This window comes from Diospyros lotus, chromosome 14 (genome assembly GCF_014633365.1).
Source record: "Diospyros lotus cultivar Yz01 chromosome 14, ASM1463336v1, whole genome shotgun sequence".
Classification (NCBI taxonomy): Eukaryota; Viridiplantae; Streptophyta; class Magnoliopsida; order Ericales; family Ebenaceae; genus Diospyros; species Diospyros lotus.
Window position 1 is genome coordinate 29,048,163 of NC_068351.1, and position 21,867 is coordinate 29,070,029.

The 21,867-nt window shown below is 39.4% G+C and overlaps 1 protein-coding gene across 1 annotated transcript in view; it reads left to right on the plus strand.

Annotated features, from left to right (window-relative positions):
- The window catches only part of LOC127790099 (PIGF/3-ketodihydrosphingosine reductase fusion protein), a 63,603-nt gene that overhangs the window by 12,430 nt on the left and 29,306 nt on the right, over positions 1–21,867 (plus strand). Inside the window, exons 4-7 of the mRNA XM_052319385.1 lie at positions 7,828–7,882; positions 8,228–8,276; positions 18,498–18,565; positions 18,791–18,899. Coding sequence (XP_052175345.1) covers positions 7,828–7,882; positions 8,228–8,276; positions 18,498–18,565; positions 18,791–18,899 — 281 coding nt within the window. The remainder of the gene's footprint in view (positions 1–7,827; positions 7,883–8,227; positions 8,277–18,497; positions 18,566–18,790; positions 18,900–21,867) is intronic.

Below are 21,867 nucleotides of genomic sequence, written 5' to 3' on the forward strand. Positions count from 1 at the left end.
CCGTGACACAACCCTAACAACAAGTACAACAATGTAACAACACAGCTAACTAATCATAACAGTAAAACACTAAGCTGTTGCAGAGTCAACTAACTTAACTAACCTCCTAACCCCTCAGCTAGTTAACAACTAACGACTACTATCGGCCCCTTTACAAATTTACCCCTAGGAATATGAACGAAAGAAAAATTGAAAATTGTGTGTAGGAGTTTCTTTAGCTGAAGAAAAGAAGGAATCGGGCTTCTTTTGTGCTCTCTTTAGCTGCTGTATTTTACAGGGTTCAAGTAACAATGAATAGGCCATTTTTTAAGGAAAAGTTGAGATTGGGAAGAATAGGGAAGTGATAGAGAAAAAGTAAGATTTTTTAATCTTTAAAAATCTTCAAAATTTAATGCAATCCCACCTCTTTCTGGATCCTATAGTTGTATTTTATAGAAGACGAGGTTTAAAAGTCTAAAAAACAAGAATGAAGTTAAAAATTTGGATAAGTCCAAGCATAAAAATTTCAAGACAGGACCTAATAACACTAACAATAATAACAATAAGGTGAAAGAAAAAGTAGTTTAGAAAAACAAAGTAGCTACTTTGCTAGACATGTTAAACTTTATGTTGATTAGTTCTAATTTTTCCTAATAATTTATAGGGTGAGGCTTTATATTCTACGTGTCATATTTTGAGTAGAGTTCCTTACAAGAACCCAAATAAATTTCCACATGAGTTTTAAAAAAAATAAAAAACACAATTTTAAATGCCTTAATAGTGTGGGGATGTTTATTGAGGTTCTTTCCCACTAATAAAAAGTGAAAGTTTGGTTCTAGAGCTATTGATTATGCTTTTAGTAGACATTCTTTGAATAATAGTGCCATTGAAAAAGACTTGCTTATGATATTTGCGTACTTGGAAAGGGCCTATGATAGAGTCCCTAGAGAAGTCTTATGGATGGAGTTGGAGAAAGAAGGTGTCTGGATTGTTTATATACTAGGTATCAAGGACATGCATCATTAGGCATAAACATAATTTAGAACTTATGGAGGATATACTATGTCCTATTCAATTACAATTGTTAATTGATTGCATCATGGATCTATATTGATTCCTTACCTTTTTGCTCTTGTGATAGATAAACTCATAAAATGCTTCCTAGAAAAAAGTGCTTAGGTGCGTGCTATTTGCTGCTAATATTATTTTGGTGGATGAGACAAAAGATGTAACAATCATAATTTTCACCTCGATTTTTATTTACAACAGCGGAAGCAGACTGACAAAAATTACACATTTCAGGGGCTTGTACATACGTGCCATAGCATCAGCTAAACAAATCTAACATAACACTCCATCTGAGCCCCTGCCCACACTCACCTCCAAGGATCTTTTCGGTCAGGAGAGCCCCGTACATAGCTATCGGCAAGGATCTGATACCACTAAACTTGACCTCGAACTTTCCCTTCCTTAACCTGTAATGATGTTAAAACAACATCAGCCACGAGACTCAGCAAGCATATCTAAAATAAATGGGCATCATATTCATAATTATGGGAATGGCCAATCAGGTCGAGTTCCAATTGTGTGTCGTGCACCGACATGCACGTTCATGTTCACATTACTTTTTATATCATGCACATGCTTAATAAAATACAAATAGCCCTTAGGCTCAATATGCTCAACAATATCATGTATAACATCAAAGCTCATACTATTCATTAATCATACGTCACCCTCTTTGGCATGATAGCACACGCCTAACCTGCCCGAACGTCACCGGCACAGCGATAACAGTGCCCTCGCTCAAAGGCCGAGAAGACAAATACCCGTCATAAACTTCACTTGATAACATATATACAATATCATGCATGATTATATGCAACTCACACCACCATGCATATGCAAGGTCATTTTGATAGTTCCAGGCAAAAGCCCATATGTTCCACGTTATGCAAATTACATCATTGATCTCATATTGGTATGTTCCCAACCCATTTATGGCATAAGGCATTAGCTCCAATATTTGCAGGCCGACATATTGATATCCTATATGATTCTGGGGTCAAGGTAGGAACCCCTATACGACGTAAGTATTTGTACCACTTTACTTTCGGGATTACTGATAACGCACTTTGTTACTCACAATATTGGCTGGTCCCATATATTTGATAATATTAAATATTGAACGGAAGCTGGTCAGTTGATTGCCACAATTATATCGAGTCTCCCCAACTCTCTAAGAACCTAGCCCCAACGGGTTTGACATCATTCCCAAGAAAAGTAGGGGGTGATACAAAACCCCGTGACGGTTAGAAATAAATATCTCTAGGAGTCACGTATATAGTTTCAACAACAACTCGCATATTATAAGATGGTTATCACGCGTATTTACATAATTAATACGTGAAACCGAATCATGGTAAGGGGGAGAATAAATTATGGAAAATAACGGAGATTTGCATAGGGATTACAAAACATAAAAAGAGGGTAAAGAGCTTGCCTTCAAATGACCAATTCTTACTTTCTTTGCTTTCTCGCTTAGTGCCAAAATTCCTTCTCCTCAAGCTCTACTTCTTCCAAAATCCTCTTTGCTTCCTTTTGATCTCAATTTCACAGCCGCATACCTCTATTTATAGGCAAATTTGCCCTGGCCATCAAGCCTCAGCCCATAGTTTTCTCCAATTTACCACGGATTTAAGCCCCTTGATTTCCTTCCTAATCATGACATTCATGTGTAGCCCATTGATTTATGTCATTTGCTCACCAAGCACACATATACATATATATAATATTATAATATGGCCAAACTTGGCCTTGATGCACACCACGCACCATATTTATATGTAAATATAACTAGCCCATTGTTTCCCATTTATTTTAAGTCACCATTTGCCCACAAATTCCTTGGTTCATGCCCACATAATGCATACACACATACATGAATAATATATTTATATATTGCTTTCCAATCTCCTTTTCATGCTTTCAATTATGCTTCAATGTGCTCTCAACCCACAAAATCTCTCCTTGGTTTACGCACACATCATTACACACACACACACACACACATATATATATTATGTACTTTTATTTATATATAATTTATTATATAATTATATATAAATTCATAAATTATATTCTTAATCTCACTCCAACCTTTCACTTTGCAATTACACCCTCAAATAACAATTTTATTTGGATTAAACTATCAAAACCCAAAATTAATAATCTAAGGTTACTCGATAAGGTCGATTTTGTCCTTGCGCCCTCACGGGACCCTTGTTTCATCCCGAAACCACCTCAGGGTTGATCGTCACAAAAAATCGGAGCCCCCTCAGGGTTTCGTTGACTTCTCGGGAGTCCCTACGATGATTCAGTTTTTCGGCCTAAATCGAAGTTGTATCGAAAATTGTCTCGATTCCAATTTATTTTAATACCGTAAATTCTGACTCAGGACGCTCGTCAATACCGTATTATTTTCCTTAGACATCTAGGCTTTAGGACACTCCCTGCAGTCGATTCGGTACTGAAAACTATAAAAAGATTATATAACCCCAATATTCCAAAGTAAGAGTACCTGTTTCTCCAAAGAAAAATAACTTTTTATTTTCTTCTAAATTCTCAAACATTCATTAATTACCTCAAATACTAGAATTAATAATTGCTATTTATCTCCAAAATTCTGGGATGTTACAATTCAAACCTAAAGAGTGACCCTATGGCGCGAGATGCCGGGTGAGATACTGGAAAATGATGATATGGAGTGTCCTAAAAGAGATGTTGGGTAATATCATAGGAGCTGCGAATGTATCTCAAGGAAATGGATCGAGTACGAAATTAAATTGGGGGGGGGGGGGGGGGGGGGGGGGAATTGTAACATCCCAGAATTTTGGAGACAAATAACAATTATTAATTTTGGTGTTTGAAGTAATTAATGAATGTTTGAGAATTTAGAAGAAAATAATAAGTTATTTTGCTTTGGAGAAATAGGTACTCTTACTTTGGAATTTTGGGTTTATATAATCTCCTTACAATTTTTAGTACTGAATCGACTACAGGGAGTGTCCTAGAACCTAGATGTCTAAGGAAAATAGTACGGTATTGACGAGCGTCTCGAGTCAAAATTTATGGTATTAAAAGAAATTAGAATCAAGACAATTTTCGGTACAATTTCGATTTAGACCGAAAAATTGAATCATCATAGGGGACTCCCGGGCAGTCAACGGAACCCTGAGAGGGCTCCAACTTTTTGTGACGATCAACCCTGAGGTGGTTTCAGGATGAAACAAGGGTCCCGTGAGGGCGCAAGGACAAAATTGACCTTATCGATTAACCTTAGATTATTAATTTTGGGTTTTGATGGTTTAATCCAAATAAAATTGTTATTTGAGGGTGTAATTGCAAAGTGAAAGGTTGGAGTGAGATTAAGAATATAATTTATGAATTTATATATAATTATATATAAATAAAAGTACATAATATATATATAAATGTGTGTGTAAACCACTGAGAGAATTTGTGGGTTGAGAGCACATTGAAGCATAATTAAAGCATGAAAAGGAGATTGGAAAGCAATGTATAAATATATTATTCATGTATGTGTGTATGCATTATGTGGGCGTGAACCAAGGAATTTGTGGGCAAATGGTGACTTGAAATAAGTGGGAAACAATAGGCTAGTTATATTTATATATAAATGTGGTGTGCGTAAAGGCCAAGTTTGGCCATATTATAATATTATATATATGTGTATGTGTGCTTGGTGAGCAAATAACATAAATCAATGGGCTACACATGAATGTCATGATTAGGAAGGAAATCAAGGGGCTTAAATCCGTGGTAAATTGGAGAAAACTATGGGCTGAGGCTTGATGGCCAGGGCAAATTTGCTTATAAATAGAGGTATGCGGCTGTGAAATTGAGATCAAAAGGAAGCAAAGAGGATTTTGGAAGAAGTGGAGCTTGAGGAGAAGGAATTTTGGCACTAAGCGGGAAGGCAAAGAAAGTAAGAATTGGTCATTTGAAGGCAAGCTCCTTACCCTCTTCTTATGTTTTGTAATCCCTATGCAAATCTCCGTTATTTTCCATAATTTATTCTCTCCCTTACCATGATTCGGTTTCACGTATTAATTATGTAAATACGCGTGATAACCATCTTATAATATGCGAGTTGTTGTTGAAACTATATACGTGACTCCTGGAGATATTTATTTCTAACTGTCACGGGATTTTGTATCACCCCTACTTTTCTTGGGAATGATGCCAAACTCGTTGGGGCTAGGTTCTTAGAGAGTTGGGGAGACTCGATGTAATTGTGGCAGTCAACTGACCAGATTCCGTTCAATATTTAATATTATCAAATATGCGGGACCAACCAATATTGTGAGTAACAAAGTGTGTTATTAGTAATCCCGAAAGTAAAGTGATGCAAATACTTACGTCATATAGGGGTTCCTATCTTGACCCCGGAATCATATGGGATATCAATATGTCGCCCTGCAAATATTGGAGTTAATGCCTTATGCCATAAATGGGTTGGGAACGTACCAACATGAGATCAATGACGTAATTTGCATAACGTGGAACATATGGGCTTTTGCCTGGAACTATCAGAATGACCTTGCATATACATGGTGGTGTGAGTTGCATATGATCATGCATGATATTGTATATATGTTATTAAGTGAAGTTTATGAGTATTCGTCTCCTCGGCCTTTGAGCGAGGGCACTGTTATCGCTGTGCCGGTGACGTCCGGACAAGTTAGGCGTGTGCTGTCATGTCAAAGAGGGTGACATATGGTTAATGAATAGTATGAGCTTTGATGTTATACATGATATTGTTGAGCATATTGAGCCTAAGGGCTATTTGTATTTTATTAAGCATGTGCATGATATAAAAGGTAATGTGAACATGAACGTGTGTGTCGGTGCACGACACACAATAGGAACTCGGCCTGATTGGCCATTCCCATAATTATGAATATGATGCCGATTTATTTTAGATATGCTTGTTGAGCCTCATGGCTCATGTTGTTTTAACATCATTCCAGGTTAAGGAAGGGAAAGTTCGAGGTCAAGTTTGGTGGTATTAGATCCTTGCCGATAGCTATGTGTACGAGGCTCTCCCGACCGAAAAGATCCTTGGAGGTGAGTGTGGACAGGGGCTCAGATGGAGTGTTTTGTTAGATTTGTTTAGTTGATACTATGACATGTATGTACGGGCCCCTGAAATGTGTAATTTTTGTCAGTGTGCTTTCACTGTTGTAAATAAATATCGAAGTGAAAATTTATGGTTGTTACAAAGTTGGTATCAGAGCATTGTGTTTAATTTATGGTCGTTACAAAAGAAGTAAATAATAAATTTGAATTATAAAGAAACACTCTAGAATCCAAAAATTTTAAGTTCAGTAGATTCAAGATTGAATATGTGGAATGTAAGTTTAGTAAAAATAGAAATGTGGATGATTGCATTGTGAGACATAGTGATTAAGTTACCCCATGAGAAAATCAATTTCAATATCTTGGAACAATTGTTTAAAAATGGAGGGAGATTGTGGAGAGGATGTTATTCTTAGAATCAAGACATGATAGTTAAAGTAGAGAAGTGTGAGTGTCCAGCATTTGATGCCATTGTAAAGTCCTATTAAAGCTAAAAGGAAGTTTATCCAATGCTATAATACCATCTTTCTTATATGGCTCAAAATATCAGGTAATTAAGTACTAAAATATGAGTGTAGCTGAGATGAGAATGTTACGATAGATGTACGCGCATACAACAAAAAGAAAAATAAAAAATGATATCATACATGATAAGGTTGAATTGGTGCCTATTGAAAATAAGATGCGGGATATGTGATTAATTTAGACATGTGAGAAGAAGACTGATAGATGCATTTGTGAGACAAGTGGATGGAGGTATATAATTCATGTGTCTAATCCCTCCTAGAGGGATTTAAGGCTTGTGATTGTTGTAATAGTTAGTACTTATAGATTGTTGGTTATTAATTTTGAAATTCCTGACATTAGTAAGAATTCTATTATTGAAGCTCTTGATGCTTTTTTTTTTTGGTATGATATTATTTTGCAACATTCTCTGCTTGTCAGATCAAGATTACCAATAGAGTCAATAGTATTAGTTGCTAAACTCTGTTTATCTAGATAAGAAATTTACAATCATTAACAAAATCAATACGCATAATTAGTACACATTCTTGAATTTTAACAGTTTCTTTTTCCTTGAGAATCCCATAGTTCAATAGTAGCATCTATTGTCTCATTAGAAGTGAAATTGGCATGTGAGGCTATCCTTCATATAATTGAAAAGCTAAATTGTAAAATTACTTGTCTAACTAATTTTGTCTAGAAGTTTGATTACCAACTAATGAGGAATAAAAAATTTCTTATTTAATTATAATCTCTGTAAAGAAGTCATCATATGCATCGAGTGCAAAATATTCAAGTGAAAATTTACATGTAAAGTAATGCTTAAGTGGTTAGTCAAAGAAGTGATAATAATGAGGTGATACTCTATTTGCAAGTTAAGTGAAGAGGTCTAGTTTATTTCCTCAGAGAAAACCTCCGTTGTATTTTACAGGCACTTGTGTTTATCTTTTTCCACTTTGCCTCAAGAATATTTTCCCAGTTATTCTTTGCATTTGATTTTCCCTTTGAAATTTTTAGTGGTTATCAAACTTGTGGGGCTAGAATATAAAGCTGCATCTACGATTATGACATGGATTTTCAATGCCAAAATTTGAAATCTTTTTGTGCCCTTAATCTATTTATTCTGTTTATTTACTTTTTATGTGGAAGTTAGCTTAGTATGAGTTACATTTAAACCTGTAGGGGCAGTAGTGAATGCGCTTGGAGCTATTGCTTTGGGAGCACCTGTTGGCATTAAGTATGTGAAATAAGGGGTTTATCAGCTATTTTTTTTAAATATATTATTTATAAAAACTGAAGTCATATGGAAGTAAATGATTTTACGTTTGGAACTGACATTGGATTCCTCATTTGTTTTCATTCATCTTTCCTACTTTTTGTTTTTGCTACAAGCAAACATGGTGTAGCAAATCATTTGGGATATTTACTTCTTGATCAATTTTTCTCTCTAACCTAAACTATGGCATGTTTTCAAGGTACAAACAACCGAAACATATTTTATGTAACTCAAGTAATTTCATGCTTGGTACTGAATGTACGCATACAATATTTATTGATTTTTAATTTCATATTTTGGACACAGGTACTTAATGAGGACCCTTAACTGGTCAATGTTGATGTCATTGTTCACTGTAAGTTAGTTGTCTAATTAATGCTTATTGTTCTGCAGGAACGTTCATCCATATATTATTCATAAAATTTCCTAGGAAATTTTTATCTCCTACCCAAGAAGCAAGGAAACTTCTTGAAGATGTCTTATTGTATCTGAAACCTTGTTCTTATTGGACAGTTCCAAATGCATGTATGACATTTATCTAAATTTATCTCATTATTATTTTAATTCTTTTAAATTGATCTCTAAGGGGGGCAACATTTACATCCCAGGAACTTGCCTGTTATCATGACCCTAGGAGCAATAGAGGGGCAATACTGTAATAGGGTTATAATAGTTTGTTAGGAGATATTTTGTAATATGTTAGGAGCACATGGGTGTTATTATGAATTCAGTTAACAGGCAACTATGCCTATAAAAGGGCTACTTGTAAGAGGATGGGATATTATGTGAAATGATATTGAAATCCTTTTCTTCTAATTCTCTCCATCCCTCTCTCAGTTCTTTTTTATTTCTCCCTCCCTTTCTGCTAATTTCTCTCCCTCGTTTCAATTCTCTCGTTCCAATTTCCCCCTTAATTCTAGTCTCAACCCTAGGAAACCCTAGGAATGTGATAATTGGTATTAGAGCTAATCGATTCTCGACTATGATTCCTGCAATTCATGGTAGTTCTTGGCTTGGAATTGAAGATGAACTAAGCCAATCGTCCACAGCTGTGAACCCTGGTTGTCTTTGTTCAACTTTTGAAGACGAAATAGGACAATGATCATCGGCTAGGAAATTTGGAAGTTTCTAGTAGTGATTGAGGTCTGCATTGTGAAGGCGAAATAGACCCATCAACTTCGATGGTGATTCTGGAGCGACTAGATCTAGGTCGCAACAGCTGACTGAAGTGATTCAGTGAAGCTCATTCAGGTCAATCCTTCGACAATCTAGGTTGCGAAGCAACACCTAGGCGAACTCTCATGAAGTTACATTAGAGCCGGTGGTCCTCGGCTATGGATTTGAGGTAGCAGTGAGAAGGGAAGCACGGTCGGAAGCGAATTTGACAAATTGAGGAAGCCAAGCCAGGTGATTCCCAATCAACGCTTGGTTCAAACTTGAAGCCAAAATAGAGCCAACCGTTCCTTGGTTGAGATTTTAGGTGGACATCGACTACTGAAGTAAAGTAGAGTTGGGCAACGTCTGGTAGTGATTCCAGCGACGTTTTTTAACTACGTCAGTGCTGATCGAATAGGAATCCGGACTTGATGATTGATCTCGGCTGATAATTGAGGCTCACATTTGAAGGCGAGTAGGAGGTTCAAACTCAGTTTTGAAAGGCAAAGCAGATCAAAGCAAATTTTAGCTCGGAATTGAAGGCGAAGCAGGCCAAGCACCTATAGGTTTGAATTGCGAAGGTGAAGTAGTAGGATTTCTTGGCTATATAACCTGGGCGACTGCTGTGAGGTGGTCGATTCTCCTAGGCGATTACTGTGAGGCAATCAACTATCCAACGGATCTAGGTAGCTGCTTGCGCGGCGATTTCGAATGGAATTTTGGTGTCTTTGGAAACTAAGGGTAGGCGATGGAGAGCATGACAAATTCTTAGGTGAACTACAGAAGCTTGCCGTTCCCTAGAAGCTGATCAAAGATGTTTAGATTAACGATTTTCAGAAGTAATTGTGCAATGGAAGTTTTGGTTTCAGAGTTGCGCAGTGGAAGTGTTGGTTCAGAAGTTGCGTGGCAGGTTTCCGAAGTTGATTAGAACAGGTTCTCTTTTGAAACTGTTCAAAGCCAGTCGGTTGTTTGAGGTTGACTCGAAAATTGATTTGGAGGTTGTTCAGCAGTAGCTAAAGGCTGATTTAGATCTAGGCTACTGCTAGCGACAATGTTTGAAGTGGATTAGGGTTACTAAACTAGAAGCAACAATTGCAGTGGCTTGGGTTTACTGAATTTTAGTACCGGAACAAGTTTTTGAAGGGTCCTTAGAACTTGATCAAGAGGCTATTATAGTGGTGAATTTTCAAGGATTGAACCTATCAAGATGGCTGAGGGACTTATTGAAAGTGCACAGCCATTTGGGAAAATTAAGGAAGAATGTGATGCAACGAGGAAAGTAATCAAGGACATCAGTAGAAAGTTGGACGACTTTTTGATTCTATTTTCACATAAATTTCAGGTTAGTATTCCGGCCGAATGCTTTTCTAAGGAGTACTCTGCTTCCTTAAATCAACTTAGAGATGAATTCAAGAACCTAACGCAAGAAGGGTCTGTAATGGATTATAAGGTCAAATTTGAGGAATTGAAAGCATTGATGCTTAATTCTCAACCGACCTTGATGGAATCTTACTTTGTGTTGAAATTTATTAATGGTTTTAACGATGTGTTGAGACCTATTGTGAAAATGATGTGTCCTGCCATGATAGAACAAGCGGCTGAGAGGGCGAGGCTTCATGAAACGGCACTGGAAGCCATTTCTAGAAAGCAAAAGCAGTAGCCTAACAGTTATACTGAGAGCAACCAGCAAATTGGAGGTAATCCTAAGACTATTGAGGCCTTAAGAATGGGATTGGTTGTTGCAATAAGTGAGGAAAGACTTGAAATGGAGCAGGCCATTCCAGATGACAAGGGAGGAAGGGCAGCTATTGGAGGAATTATTGAGGCTCCACTGGAGGAGAAATCCATTGAATTGAATCCTGTTACAATTGCCAAGAAATTTGAAGGACAACTAATAAATCATGATGAAGTAGCATGGGAACAAAACACTGATTCAATTGTGATGTAGGCTAAAGATCAGGCCAAAGATGAGTTGGACTAGGGTCTTGACCCTCTCGAAATGGTTGGAGTTTCTTTAGATCGTACTAGCCAAGTTGGTGCCTATTTTTACATTGCATTGGAAATTAAGGGGTGGCCAAAGATCGATGAAAAGGTTGACATACACAGTTTAAGGGTTGTCTTCTTTGAGTTATGGCAACCATTTGGAACAGCTATGGAGGGGCATATTGTTCTTTTTTTATCTTAAACAGATGGGTGAACTTCCTCCAGCAGGGGTTGTTGAATTTCCAGATCCGGTATCCTTGTTACAACGCTTGATTTCCCTAAGTCCTACAGATCTTCCACTTGCCGTTGAACTACTCCAACATGCTTTGCCTTTGCGAATGGAATATGAATTGTTAGACAATATTGTCAGATCCTCGATCTGATTAGGGTCTCTCTCGTAATTGAGAGAAGGCCGATTAGGCGGGAAAGAGAAATGAGGGAGGGAAAAGAGAGAAAGAGAGAGACAGAATTTGAGAGAGGAAAAGGAGGGAAAAGATCAATGTAGAATTCTCACATGATCCCCATCCTCGGTAGCCTTCTTTATTTATACGAGAGACGGTTATTACATCTTCTGGAACAACCAAGTTGCCCGCCAAGTGGCCATGTGCAGTTAGCTATGATTCTCTACAACCGTTAGTTCATACACTCAAGTAACTACCCAACTAACTGAAGGACTAATTACAAGTTTACCCCTTAGGCTGTGATAACTCCCCCTCCTTGATTTATTTCTTGTTCCCAAGAAATTAAAGGAGACTAGTAGCCCGAGGGAACCGCTGCAGAACATCGGGGAGGTACTCCCAAGTTGTGTGGTCGGGATGCAAGTGTGTCCACTACACTGGAACTTGTGTGAATGGCAAAGAGTTTGGGTACGTCACCCGCTTCTCCAGTATGGCTTTAGGCTCAGCTTCAACGATGGGATCTTCCTAGAGTTCTGGTAGCTCCTGGCTGATTCCTGTTGTGGTGCCAGTCGCTTTCTTTAAGAGAGAGACATGAAAGACTGGGTGCAACCCCACACCCTCTGGAAGAAGTAGCCAGTATGCCACTGTTTCGACCTTCTCGATAATCTTGAAGGGTCTATAGTACTTAGGACTGATTTTAGATATAGGCCCCTTGGTAAAAAAATGTTGTTGGAACCGCTTAACTTTCAGAAGAACTTCGTCGCCTACCTCAAAGTTGCGGTCCATGCGGTGCCTATCCGCCAACTGTTTCATGCGATGTTGGGCTGAAGTAAGCTCTTGTTTAATAACTTGCAAGGCCGCTTGTTTGGCCTGTAAGTATTGGTCTGCTGTAGTTTTAGCAGGGCTATAGTGTACGATAGCCGGAATTATGGGAGAGGGATATCCGAATAGAGCTTCAAAGGGAGTCCTCTTGTGGGTAGTGTGGTAATTGGTGTTGTACCACCACTAGGCCAATGCTATCCACCTATTCCAGCTCCTTGGTCGGTTAAAGCATAGGCACCTTAGGTATGTTTCGAGGCATTGATTAACCATTTCTGTTTAGCCGTCGGTCTCCGGATGGTAAGCTGATAACAACCGTAACCCAATTCCCAGTCCATGAAGTAGGGTTTTCCAGAATTGGCTAGTGAAAATCTTGTCTCTATATGAGATGATGGCCTGTGGCACTCCGTGTAGTTTGAACACATGGTCCATTAATTTTCGGGCTACCTCTGTAGCCGTGAAGGGATGCACCAGTGTAATGAAGTGACCAAACTTGGTGACCCGATCGACCACCACCAATATAGTGTCAAAGCCTTCAGACTTGGGCAGCCCTTTAATAAAGTCAATGGTTATCTGCTCCCACACTTGGGAAGGTATCTCTAAGGGCTGGAGGAGGCTGGGGTAGGGCACCTACTCATGTTTACATCGTTGGCAGGTGGTACATCTGATGACATGCTGAGTTACATCCTTCTTGAGCCCCGGCTAGTAGAAGAGTTGCTTCACCCGATGATATGTTACATTTAGTCCCGAATGTCCCCCTATAGGGGAGTCATGTAGAGATTGTAGGATCTTTTTCTTCAACTGCTCATCCTCCCCAATGACCACCCTGCCATTTTATCAGAGCAAGCCTTCTTTCAATGTATTCCTCGAGTCCTCTTGGGTTTGTATCGTTAATTGAACTAGTAAATTTTGGATCCAGTTGGTCTTCTTGTAACTAGCGGTTATGCCTTGCACCCAGTCTGGTATCAAGGCTGAAATGGCATGGGCACTACCTTGTACTTCTTTCTTGACAAAGCGTCTGCTACCACATTTTCGCGCCCCTTCCTGTATTGGATGACATAATCAAATCCCATGAGCTTTGAAATCCCTTTCCATTGTAGTTGATTGTGAGCCCTTTGTTGGGATAGGAATTTAAGGCTCTCGTGGTCGGTCCAAATGGTGAAAGGCCTGCCTTCTAAGTAATATCTCCACTTTTCCACTGCCATAAGGACAGCTAGCAGTTCCTTGTCGTAAATACTTAGGCCTACATGTCTTGGAGCTAGAGCTTGACTCAAATATGATATCGGCCTTCCCCCTTGGATTAGGACTGCCCCGACCCCTGAATCATAGGCATCCGTCTCCAATATAAATTCCTTGGAGAAGTTCGGTAGTGCCAAAATGGGTGCCTTGGTCATGGCCTCTTTAAGAGAAGCAAAAGCATGGTCAGCCTCCACTCCCCATTGGAAGCTGTTCTTTTTCAGCAAACTGGTGAGGGGTTTACTGATCAAGCCATATCCTTGTATGAATCCTTGTATGAACCTTCAATAGTAGCATGTAAGGCCTAGGAATCCCCTCAATTCCTTGAGGGTCTTGGGTTTGGGCCATTGGGACATAGCTGCAATTTTCTGAGGGTCTGTACTTACCCCTTGCCCTGAGATGATATGACCAAGATATTCCACCCTTGCTTTTGCGAAGGTACACTTGGACCTTTTCACATAGAGCTGATGGTGTTTGAGGATTTCAAAAGCCTTCCTTAAGTGGGTTATGTGCTAGTTGAGGTTGGAACTATATACTAAAATGTCATAAAAAAAACCAACACAAATTTCCGGAGGTAGGGAGCAAAGATATGGTTCATGAGGGCTTGAAAGGTTGCAGGGGCATTTGTGAGGCCAAAGGATATGACCAAGAACTCATAATGTCCTTGGTGGGTACGGAAAGTTGTTTTGTGATAGTCTTTTGGGTTCATTCGGATTTGATGGTATCTTGAGGTGAGGTCCAGTTTGGAAAAAACAGATGCTCCTGCTAGCTCGTCAAGGAGATCTTCGATAATGGGAATGGAAAATTTGTTTTTGACGGTGATAGAGTTAAGTTGGCGGTAATCCACATAAAACCTCCATGACCCGTCTTTTTTCTTTACTAATAAAACCGGAGATGCAAGTGGACTTTGGCTGGGTTGAATCAAGGATTTGGATAGCATTTCCTTGATTAGTTTTTCAATTTCAGCTTTCTGTATAGGAGAGTAATGGTAGGCTCGAAGGTTTATGGGTGCACTGTTTGGTTTAAGGTGTATGGAATGGTCAAGGAATCGGGAAGGAGGGAGTGTGGTAGGTGTGGCAAATAAATCCTCAAACTCTGTTAACAATGTGTGAATTGGGCCATTAGAATGTACTTGATTTTCTGTCGATGGTATAGATTTGGCCAAGTGCTGCTTCCCACTACCCCATCTACCTGGTGCAACTTCCTCATCTTCACCGGCATCCATTTCTCGGGCATATAGGGAGTGTAACTGCCCTATGGTCGTTCCCCCTTGCTCCAACAGTCTTTGCAGTCTTTTTGCCGTTACTGCCTTGCACTCCCCTATTCCTTGGCATCCCACTAGAGTTATCTTCTGACCTTCCCTGTCAAAGGTGACCTCCAATGTATTGAAATCAAAGACCAAGGGACTTACCGTTCACATCCAGTCCACCCCTAGGACCACATGACATCCCCCTAACCTCAGAATTCGTAGATTAGCAGAGAACTCATGCCCATTCATCACCCATTTGAACCCCATGCATTTTGATTGACTCACCATCCGGCTTCTGTTGGCTATCAATACAGAGAGTGGAGCGGTCTCCTGTAAAGGGCATTGTAACGCAGTGGCTGTTTCCTCATCAAGGAAACTATGAGTGCTACCACTGTCAATGAGGACTACCAACGCCCTTTTCCCTGCTAGTCCCTTCACCTTGAGCACCTTGCCCGAGGTCTGGCCTTGCAGCGCATGCATAGACAATTCACCTCCTTTCTCATTCTCGACAGGTTCCCCTTGTTCTTCCTCCTCAACTTCCTCCCTATCTTCCTCTCCCGGCCTTTCCATTGTCAACAACATCCTTTTACATTGGTGGCCCGCTCCATACTTTTCTCCGCATCTGAAGCAAAGTCCCAGTTGCCTCTTCTGTTCTATGGGTAGAGACTTGGCGGGTAATTGGACCGGTGGATTTCTTCCTGATGTACCATTCCTTGGCCAGGATTGGTTGTTACTTCTATTCATCCTAGTGTAGGAGGTATCCTCCCTCCCGCCTTTCGCCGGCAATCGATGCCTCTTGGCAAAGGTTTCCAGTGACAATTCGTGGAGTCTGGCCTGTTCCGCAGCTTGCCCTACTGATGTTGGGTAAAGCATCTTGACCGTAGGTCGGATCAAGTCATCCAACCCGCTGATGAAGCTAGATACAAAATAACTTTCATCCAGGGATGGGTGAGCTAGCGACAATAGTGATCATAGCTCTTCGAATCGTATCTAGTATTCCTCCACCGTCCCCCTTTGTTTCAGCTTATTGAATTCTTCAATAACGTCCGTTCTGGTCTTCTCCCCAAACCGACTATAGAGTCCATTAATGAACTTTGGCCAACTCCACTCAGCCCTATCCCGGCTCCAATTCTGGAACCAACCGTCCACTACATCGTCCAAGTACGCGGCTGCGGTGTTCACCTTCTCTCATTCAACCACCCGATATTGGTAAAAAACTCTCTCACATCGCATGATCCACCATCGCGGCCTATCCCTTTCGAACGGAGGGATGTCCATTCTTGGTCCTTGTAATGTGAAGTGATTTCCACCTCCTCCACGGTTCAGATTAGGTTGATCAGTTTCCATTCCTTCTTCGATCTCTCCATGTTCGTTATATCTCCGTCTCTCCCTTGGTGTCATCAGAATTGGCGTCGAAGATGCTCTGGGAGGAAAATCCGTGGGTAAGCTAGCGTGCGGTTGTTGAGCAAAGAGGCTTAAGGCAGCACTCAATTGCTGATTAAGCTGTTGGCTGAGCCCCGCAATCTCCTCTCGTAACCCAGTCATTGCTCGATCCACTGTCCTATCCAAATTAGTAGTGTATTCCGATCGACTTCGATTAATCTCCTCCTGTGTGTTTCGAATGCCCAGCTCTAATAGATCCAATCGGTCCTCCACCTGCTCCCGATATTGTCGCATTCCACCCTCCATCGCATCCAATCTAGATTCTGTCTGTTTCGCCCTGGTGCCGTCAACCATCCTCAGCGCTCAGGTCACTGGCTTTGATACCAATTGTCAGATCCTCGATTTGATTAGGGTCCCTCTCGTAATTGAGAGAAGGCCGGTTAGGCGGGAAAGAGAAATGAGGGAGGAAAAAGAGATAGATTGAGAGAGACAAGATTTGAGAGAGGAAAATGAGGGAAAAGATCAATGTAGAATTCTCACATGATCCCCATTCTCGATAGCCTTCTTTATTTATAAGAGAGACGATTATTACATCTTCTGGAACAACCAAGTTGCCCGCCAAGTGTCCATGTGCAGTTAGCTATGATTCTCTACAACCATTAGTTCATACACCCGAGTAACTACCCAACTAACTGAAGGACTAATTACAAGTTTACCCCTTAGGTTGTGACAAATATGTTGCAAACAATGCATAATTCAGAAGACCCCAGTGATTATGATAAAGCTGTGAGTGCTATATTGAATGAGGAGATTCTAAGCACCAAAGACCACCATGAGAATGTCAGAAGATTAGTTTTGTCTAGAAAGGATACTTTCCCTATCTAGTACGCAGATTTTGACACTGAAAACTGGGCCAAGGTTGTCGCAATAGCAGTGGAAGTAATCAAACAGCATTGTAGTAAGCATTTGGAGATAATACCTATGAGGTTGATGGGAGATTCTCCACAGCTAAATTGGAGTGCTAGTTAAACTTTTGATTCATGGGGAGACAAGACTGAGCTTGGCCACGAGCTGCAATTAACCTTTGTGAATTGGGTTGTTGCAGTTGGGAAGATGTTGGAAGAAAAGGTTGTTGCTAGACTATTAGTTGCTACCATGCACTGGCATAGTTCATGTATGAAGATCCAAGACATTACAAGGACTTATAGATCAATGGGAAAAGAAAGACTTTCCATGGAGATATGCGACGACAACATTTTACAAGTGCAGGAAAAACAAAAGAGAAGGAACATAAAAGCAAAGAGGAATGGGCCTAAGAGGAGAAAGAGAGATTAAACAGACACTGAGAATGGGAATTGGGTGAAGAAACAACAGCTCAACTGGTAATATATTTCTTGGAACAAGAAACTTCTTAAGGAAGGGGGAATTGTCATGACCCTAGGAACAATAGAGGGGCAATACTGTAATAGGGTTACAATAGTTTGTTAGGAGATATTTTGTAATTCGTTAGAGCACATAAGTGCTGTTACGAATTCAGTTAGTAGTCAGCTATGCCTATAAAAAGGCTACTTGTAGAAGATGGGATATTATGTGAAATGATATTGAAATTCTTTCCTTCTAATTCTCTCTACCCCTCTCTTGGTTCACTTTGATTTATCCCTCCCTTTATGCTAATTTCTCTCCCCCCTTTCAATTCTCTCGTTTCGATTTCCCCCCTAATTCCAATGTCAACCCTAGGAATGTGACACCTGTCTCTCAGAATAAATCCAACTGTATTTATATGTCAAAAAAATAAGTTGAAAAATCAACTATAGGAAGAAAACAACATAGATTTTTTCATGACCCCCTCTACAGGTTGTGCGACCAGCCATGAACCCTAACTATGATAATCCATATCATCACAATTTTCCCTCTTATTTATCTCTTTCTAAAAATTCAGGTGTTACAATTGTTACAGATTTACCTTTAGTAGGTTTCCATCCTTAAGAGGTCAAACTTGATTTTTAAAACTTTTAATTTGTTTATAAATTCAGTTTTTCAAAATACGTATTTTTTTTATTTATAATATATATCTAAAATAATATTTTGTAAAGTACTCTGTTAGGTGCCCATGTTTTTGGAGTTTGTGTTTATGTTTGGTGTCAGTGTACTCCTACTTCTTAGGCTCCTCAATAGTTTTATATTGCATGTTCTACCTATGGGAACCTGAGGAAGAGAGGCCTTCCAACTTGTAGACCTTTAAGGGTGTGATTTCTAAGTAGTGTCTTAGTTGCACGTGTATCTCAATACTAAATGTAGAATTCATTTTGCTGACTAACTTCAAGTTCATTTTGCTATTGTTGTGTTTTGGCAGGTTGTCCCTGCAGCTTCTGTTTTTGGCTCATCATGGACTGATTGGCAACGAATACTTGCACATACAAAGTATTTTTCTCGTTATATAATGTTTATTGATAGGCCATATATTTGCCATGCTGGGGCTCTTTTTCAATAAGAGATGCATTCTAGTTATTTCTAATTTACTGTTTTTCTACATTTATGATCAGATTGTGGTTAGATGCCAATATTTCTAAGTAACGTGATTAAATAGCCATTGTGATGTTTACTTATAAGAAACCTATTATGATGTTTTGCATTATTCATCCTCAGGCCAATGAGCTCTATCGATTATATGATTTGTCTACCTGCGCATGGAGCTGTCATTGGAGCTTGGTTTGGGGCCTGGCCAATGCCACTTGACTGGGAAAGGCCATGGCAGGTATATTGCCTTATAAACTTGAATTTTCTTCTTCCTTTTCTGTTTGATAAGAAACAATATTATATAATGAGAAAGATGCTGCCTAGAAGGGGCAACCCTGTCGAAAAGAGTAAAACTGAGCCTCACCAACGGAACTAATACAATTGAAGATCATCAAGAAAGAAAAAATGAATCTGAGGAAAAGGGAGCTTGCTCCCATAACTTGAGGTAAAAGGGAACCTGCCTGCCGCACCGCGGGACGGGGGGGGGGGGGGGCGCGTACATAATTGCCAAAGGAATCATTTTGAACTTTACAGTGAGCCGACTCCTAATATTATTAAATAAGCGATAAGATCCTTGGTAAATTTGGTGATATTGGCAATGAATTAATGTTCTACTTATGAAAGAAAGAAAGATTGAAGATTATGGATGGAATGATTAGAAGGTTCTTGCAAAGAGGATGAGGATGAGGAACAACAAGAAAAATTTGGTGGGAAACTGTTAGGCATTATAAGCTTTGTAATGGCCTTGCAGAAGATTAAGCTTTATAGAGATAATTGGTGAGTTAGAAACCATATAGGTGATCCCAACTAGTGGGATTAAGGCTTGATATGTTGTTGTTATGTTCTAGGAACTTAACATAAACACTTATCAAAGAAGGGTGTTATTTCATTTATAGGCAAAGGGAATATAGAATGGTTAGTAAAACTAGAATTGTCCCTCTCTTAGCTTGGCCTATATTATGAGAAAGGTGGATATTTATTCATTCTAAAGGGTTGTTGATTTACTCTTCTCAACTTAATCTAAAACCCTTTGTCCTAATTCATTGAAGTTAGCTTATATGGACCTTCTTCTTGTTGACTTAAATTCATTTAAGTTTAAAAGCAATTATATTCTTCCATCTCTTGTTTTGGTGCAAGTGCTTTCAAAATTGTTCTCTGAAAGTCCCCAGATGTCCCTCTAAATCTCCATGAGAACAGGCAGACTTTGTTGCATTCACTTTGTTCTTTATTCAAGACACTTTTTTCTGTCAGGACCTAAGCTTGCAGTACCAAAAAGAAGGGCATCCCAGTGCCCGAAACAACTTGACCTGTGACCTTCCAGTCACTACTGAGGGTCATATTTATATATAAGTGTACTTTGTATGTAAAATTTGCAACTTGGTTGAGTCAGGTACAAATACAAATCGCCATCTCATAATTGTCAAAGGAGTGCCTAGATGTGAGGTGCAACTCTATGTGCCTAACCTACATGGAGGTGCAGGGCCATACAAAAGGTGTCAGGAAGGCACATGAGGTGCGCTCTTCGACAAGGGTGCAAGGCATGAACTTCATGCCTTTTGTCTGATTGTTTTTAAACCCTAAAACAAATTCAAACTTCTCCTCCTTAAAAAGTGAAAACCCTTGTCAGCTATCAGCTCCTTTTCTTCAGTGACTCAGAACTTCTTCAACAATTTGACTCAACTGCCAAAAAAGCGAGGTCTTTATTTTTTTTGTGTCCGAAACTCTTTAAATCTATTTGTCATCATAGAAGTAGATTCTTGTCGATTTGCATATTGGTGTCAGCCAAGCCTGCTGGTGGCAGCCAGATGTTTGCTGGATCCTTCATGTGCTGGCAGCTTTCTGCATGAGTCACACGCCGATGAACAACTGATGTGTGTGGGCATTTGAGCTTCAGTGCCAGCCACCTGTTTTCATTGTCAAGGTTGCTAAGGCAGGCGAATATCCTCTGGAAACCGATTTTGTAATGCCTATTGTTTGTGTTGTTTTCCACCAATATTTTTGCTGCTGCTACTTGCATCCTGCTGTTGTTTACAGTGGCTGTTGAAGTGGCACTTTGAATAAATGTGTTAATGGTATTCTATAAGCGTTTTGAATAAATGTGCGCCCCATGTGCACGAGGCTTGCGCTTAGCCTCGCACCTATGCCCCAAGCACTCTTTGCAACTCAGTGGGCCTTGTGCTTTAGACAAATAATCCCCAGCTTGTCTCAAGATTATATTTGGGACTAGACCTCTCTCAAAGCTTGACTCGAGTGGTTATGCGATCCCTAACTATATAAAAACTGAAGAGTAAACTCATTGGAAGTTTAATGAATGAAATAATTTCCAAAAAATTCATTGAATCATGGGATGTAAATTTATACAAAGAGGTTCTTAAGAAAACTCCTAAAATTTAGGACTAGATTACATGCCTAATATTTAGGTATAGATTACAACAATCATTCTTTAGATTTAGATCAATTTAAATCAGAATTTCTTTATCTGATTTTAAGGAATATCCTTATCTTTGTAGCTAGATCTCTCCTTCATCTCTATCTTTAATATCTCCTCTTCTTATCCTCTCGGTCATAGGTTAGATTTTTTTCTTTATCTTCTTCAACACTCCCCCTCAAGTTGGTGAATAGATATTTATCATTCCCAGCTTGCCTCGAATAGATTCAAATCCTTGCTTATGCACTGCTTTAGTAAGGATGTCTGCCTCTTGAAACTCGGTAGGGATATAGGTTAGACTTATATCTCCTTTTTCTATTTCTTACTTGACAAAGTGTCTGTCAATTCTCACGTGTTTCATTCGGTCATGTTGTACCAGATTATTCACAATGCTAATAGTCAACTTGCTGTCACAATAAAGAACTTTTGGTGAGAATACTAAAAGTTGCAAGTCTTCCATCATTTTCTCCACCCAAATAACCTCACATATCCCTTGTGCAGTGGCTCTAAACTCTACATCTGCATTGCTCCTTGCCACCACTGATTGCTTTTTGCTTCTCCAAGTTACCAAATTCCCCTATAGTTTTGTACAAAAAAACAGATGTAGACCTGTTGTCTTCAATAGGACCAGCCCAATCAACATCCACAAAACCATTGATTCCTCCATCTTGGTTCTTCTTAAACAAGAGTCATTTCTCGGGTGTTCCTTTTAGGTTCCTAAGAATATGATAGGCTACCTTAAGATGCCTTTTTTTAGGAGAATGCATGAACTAACTTA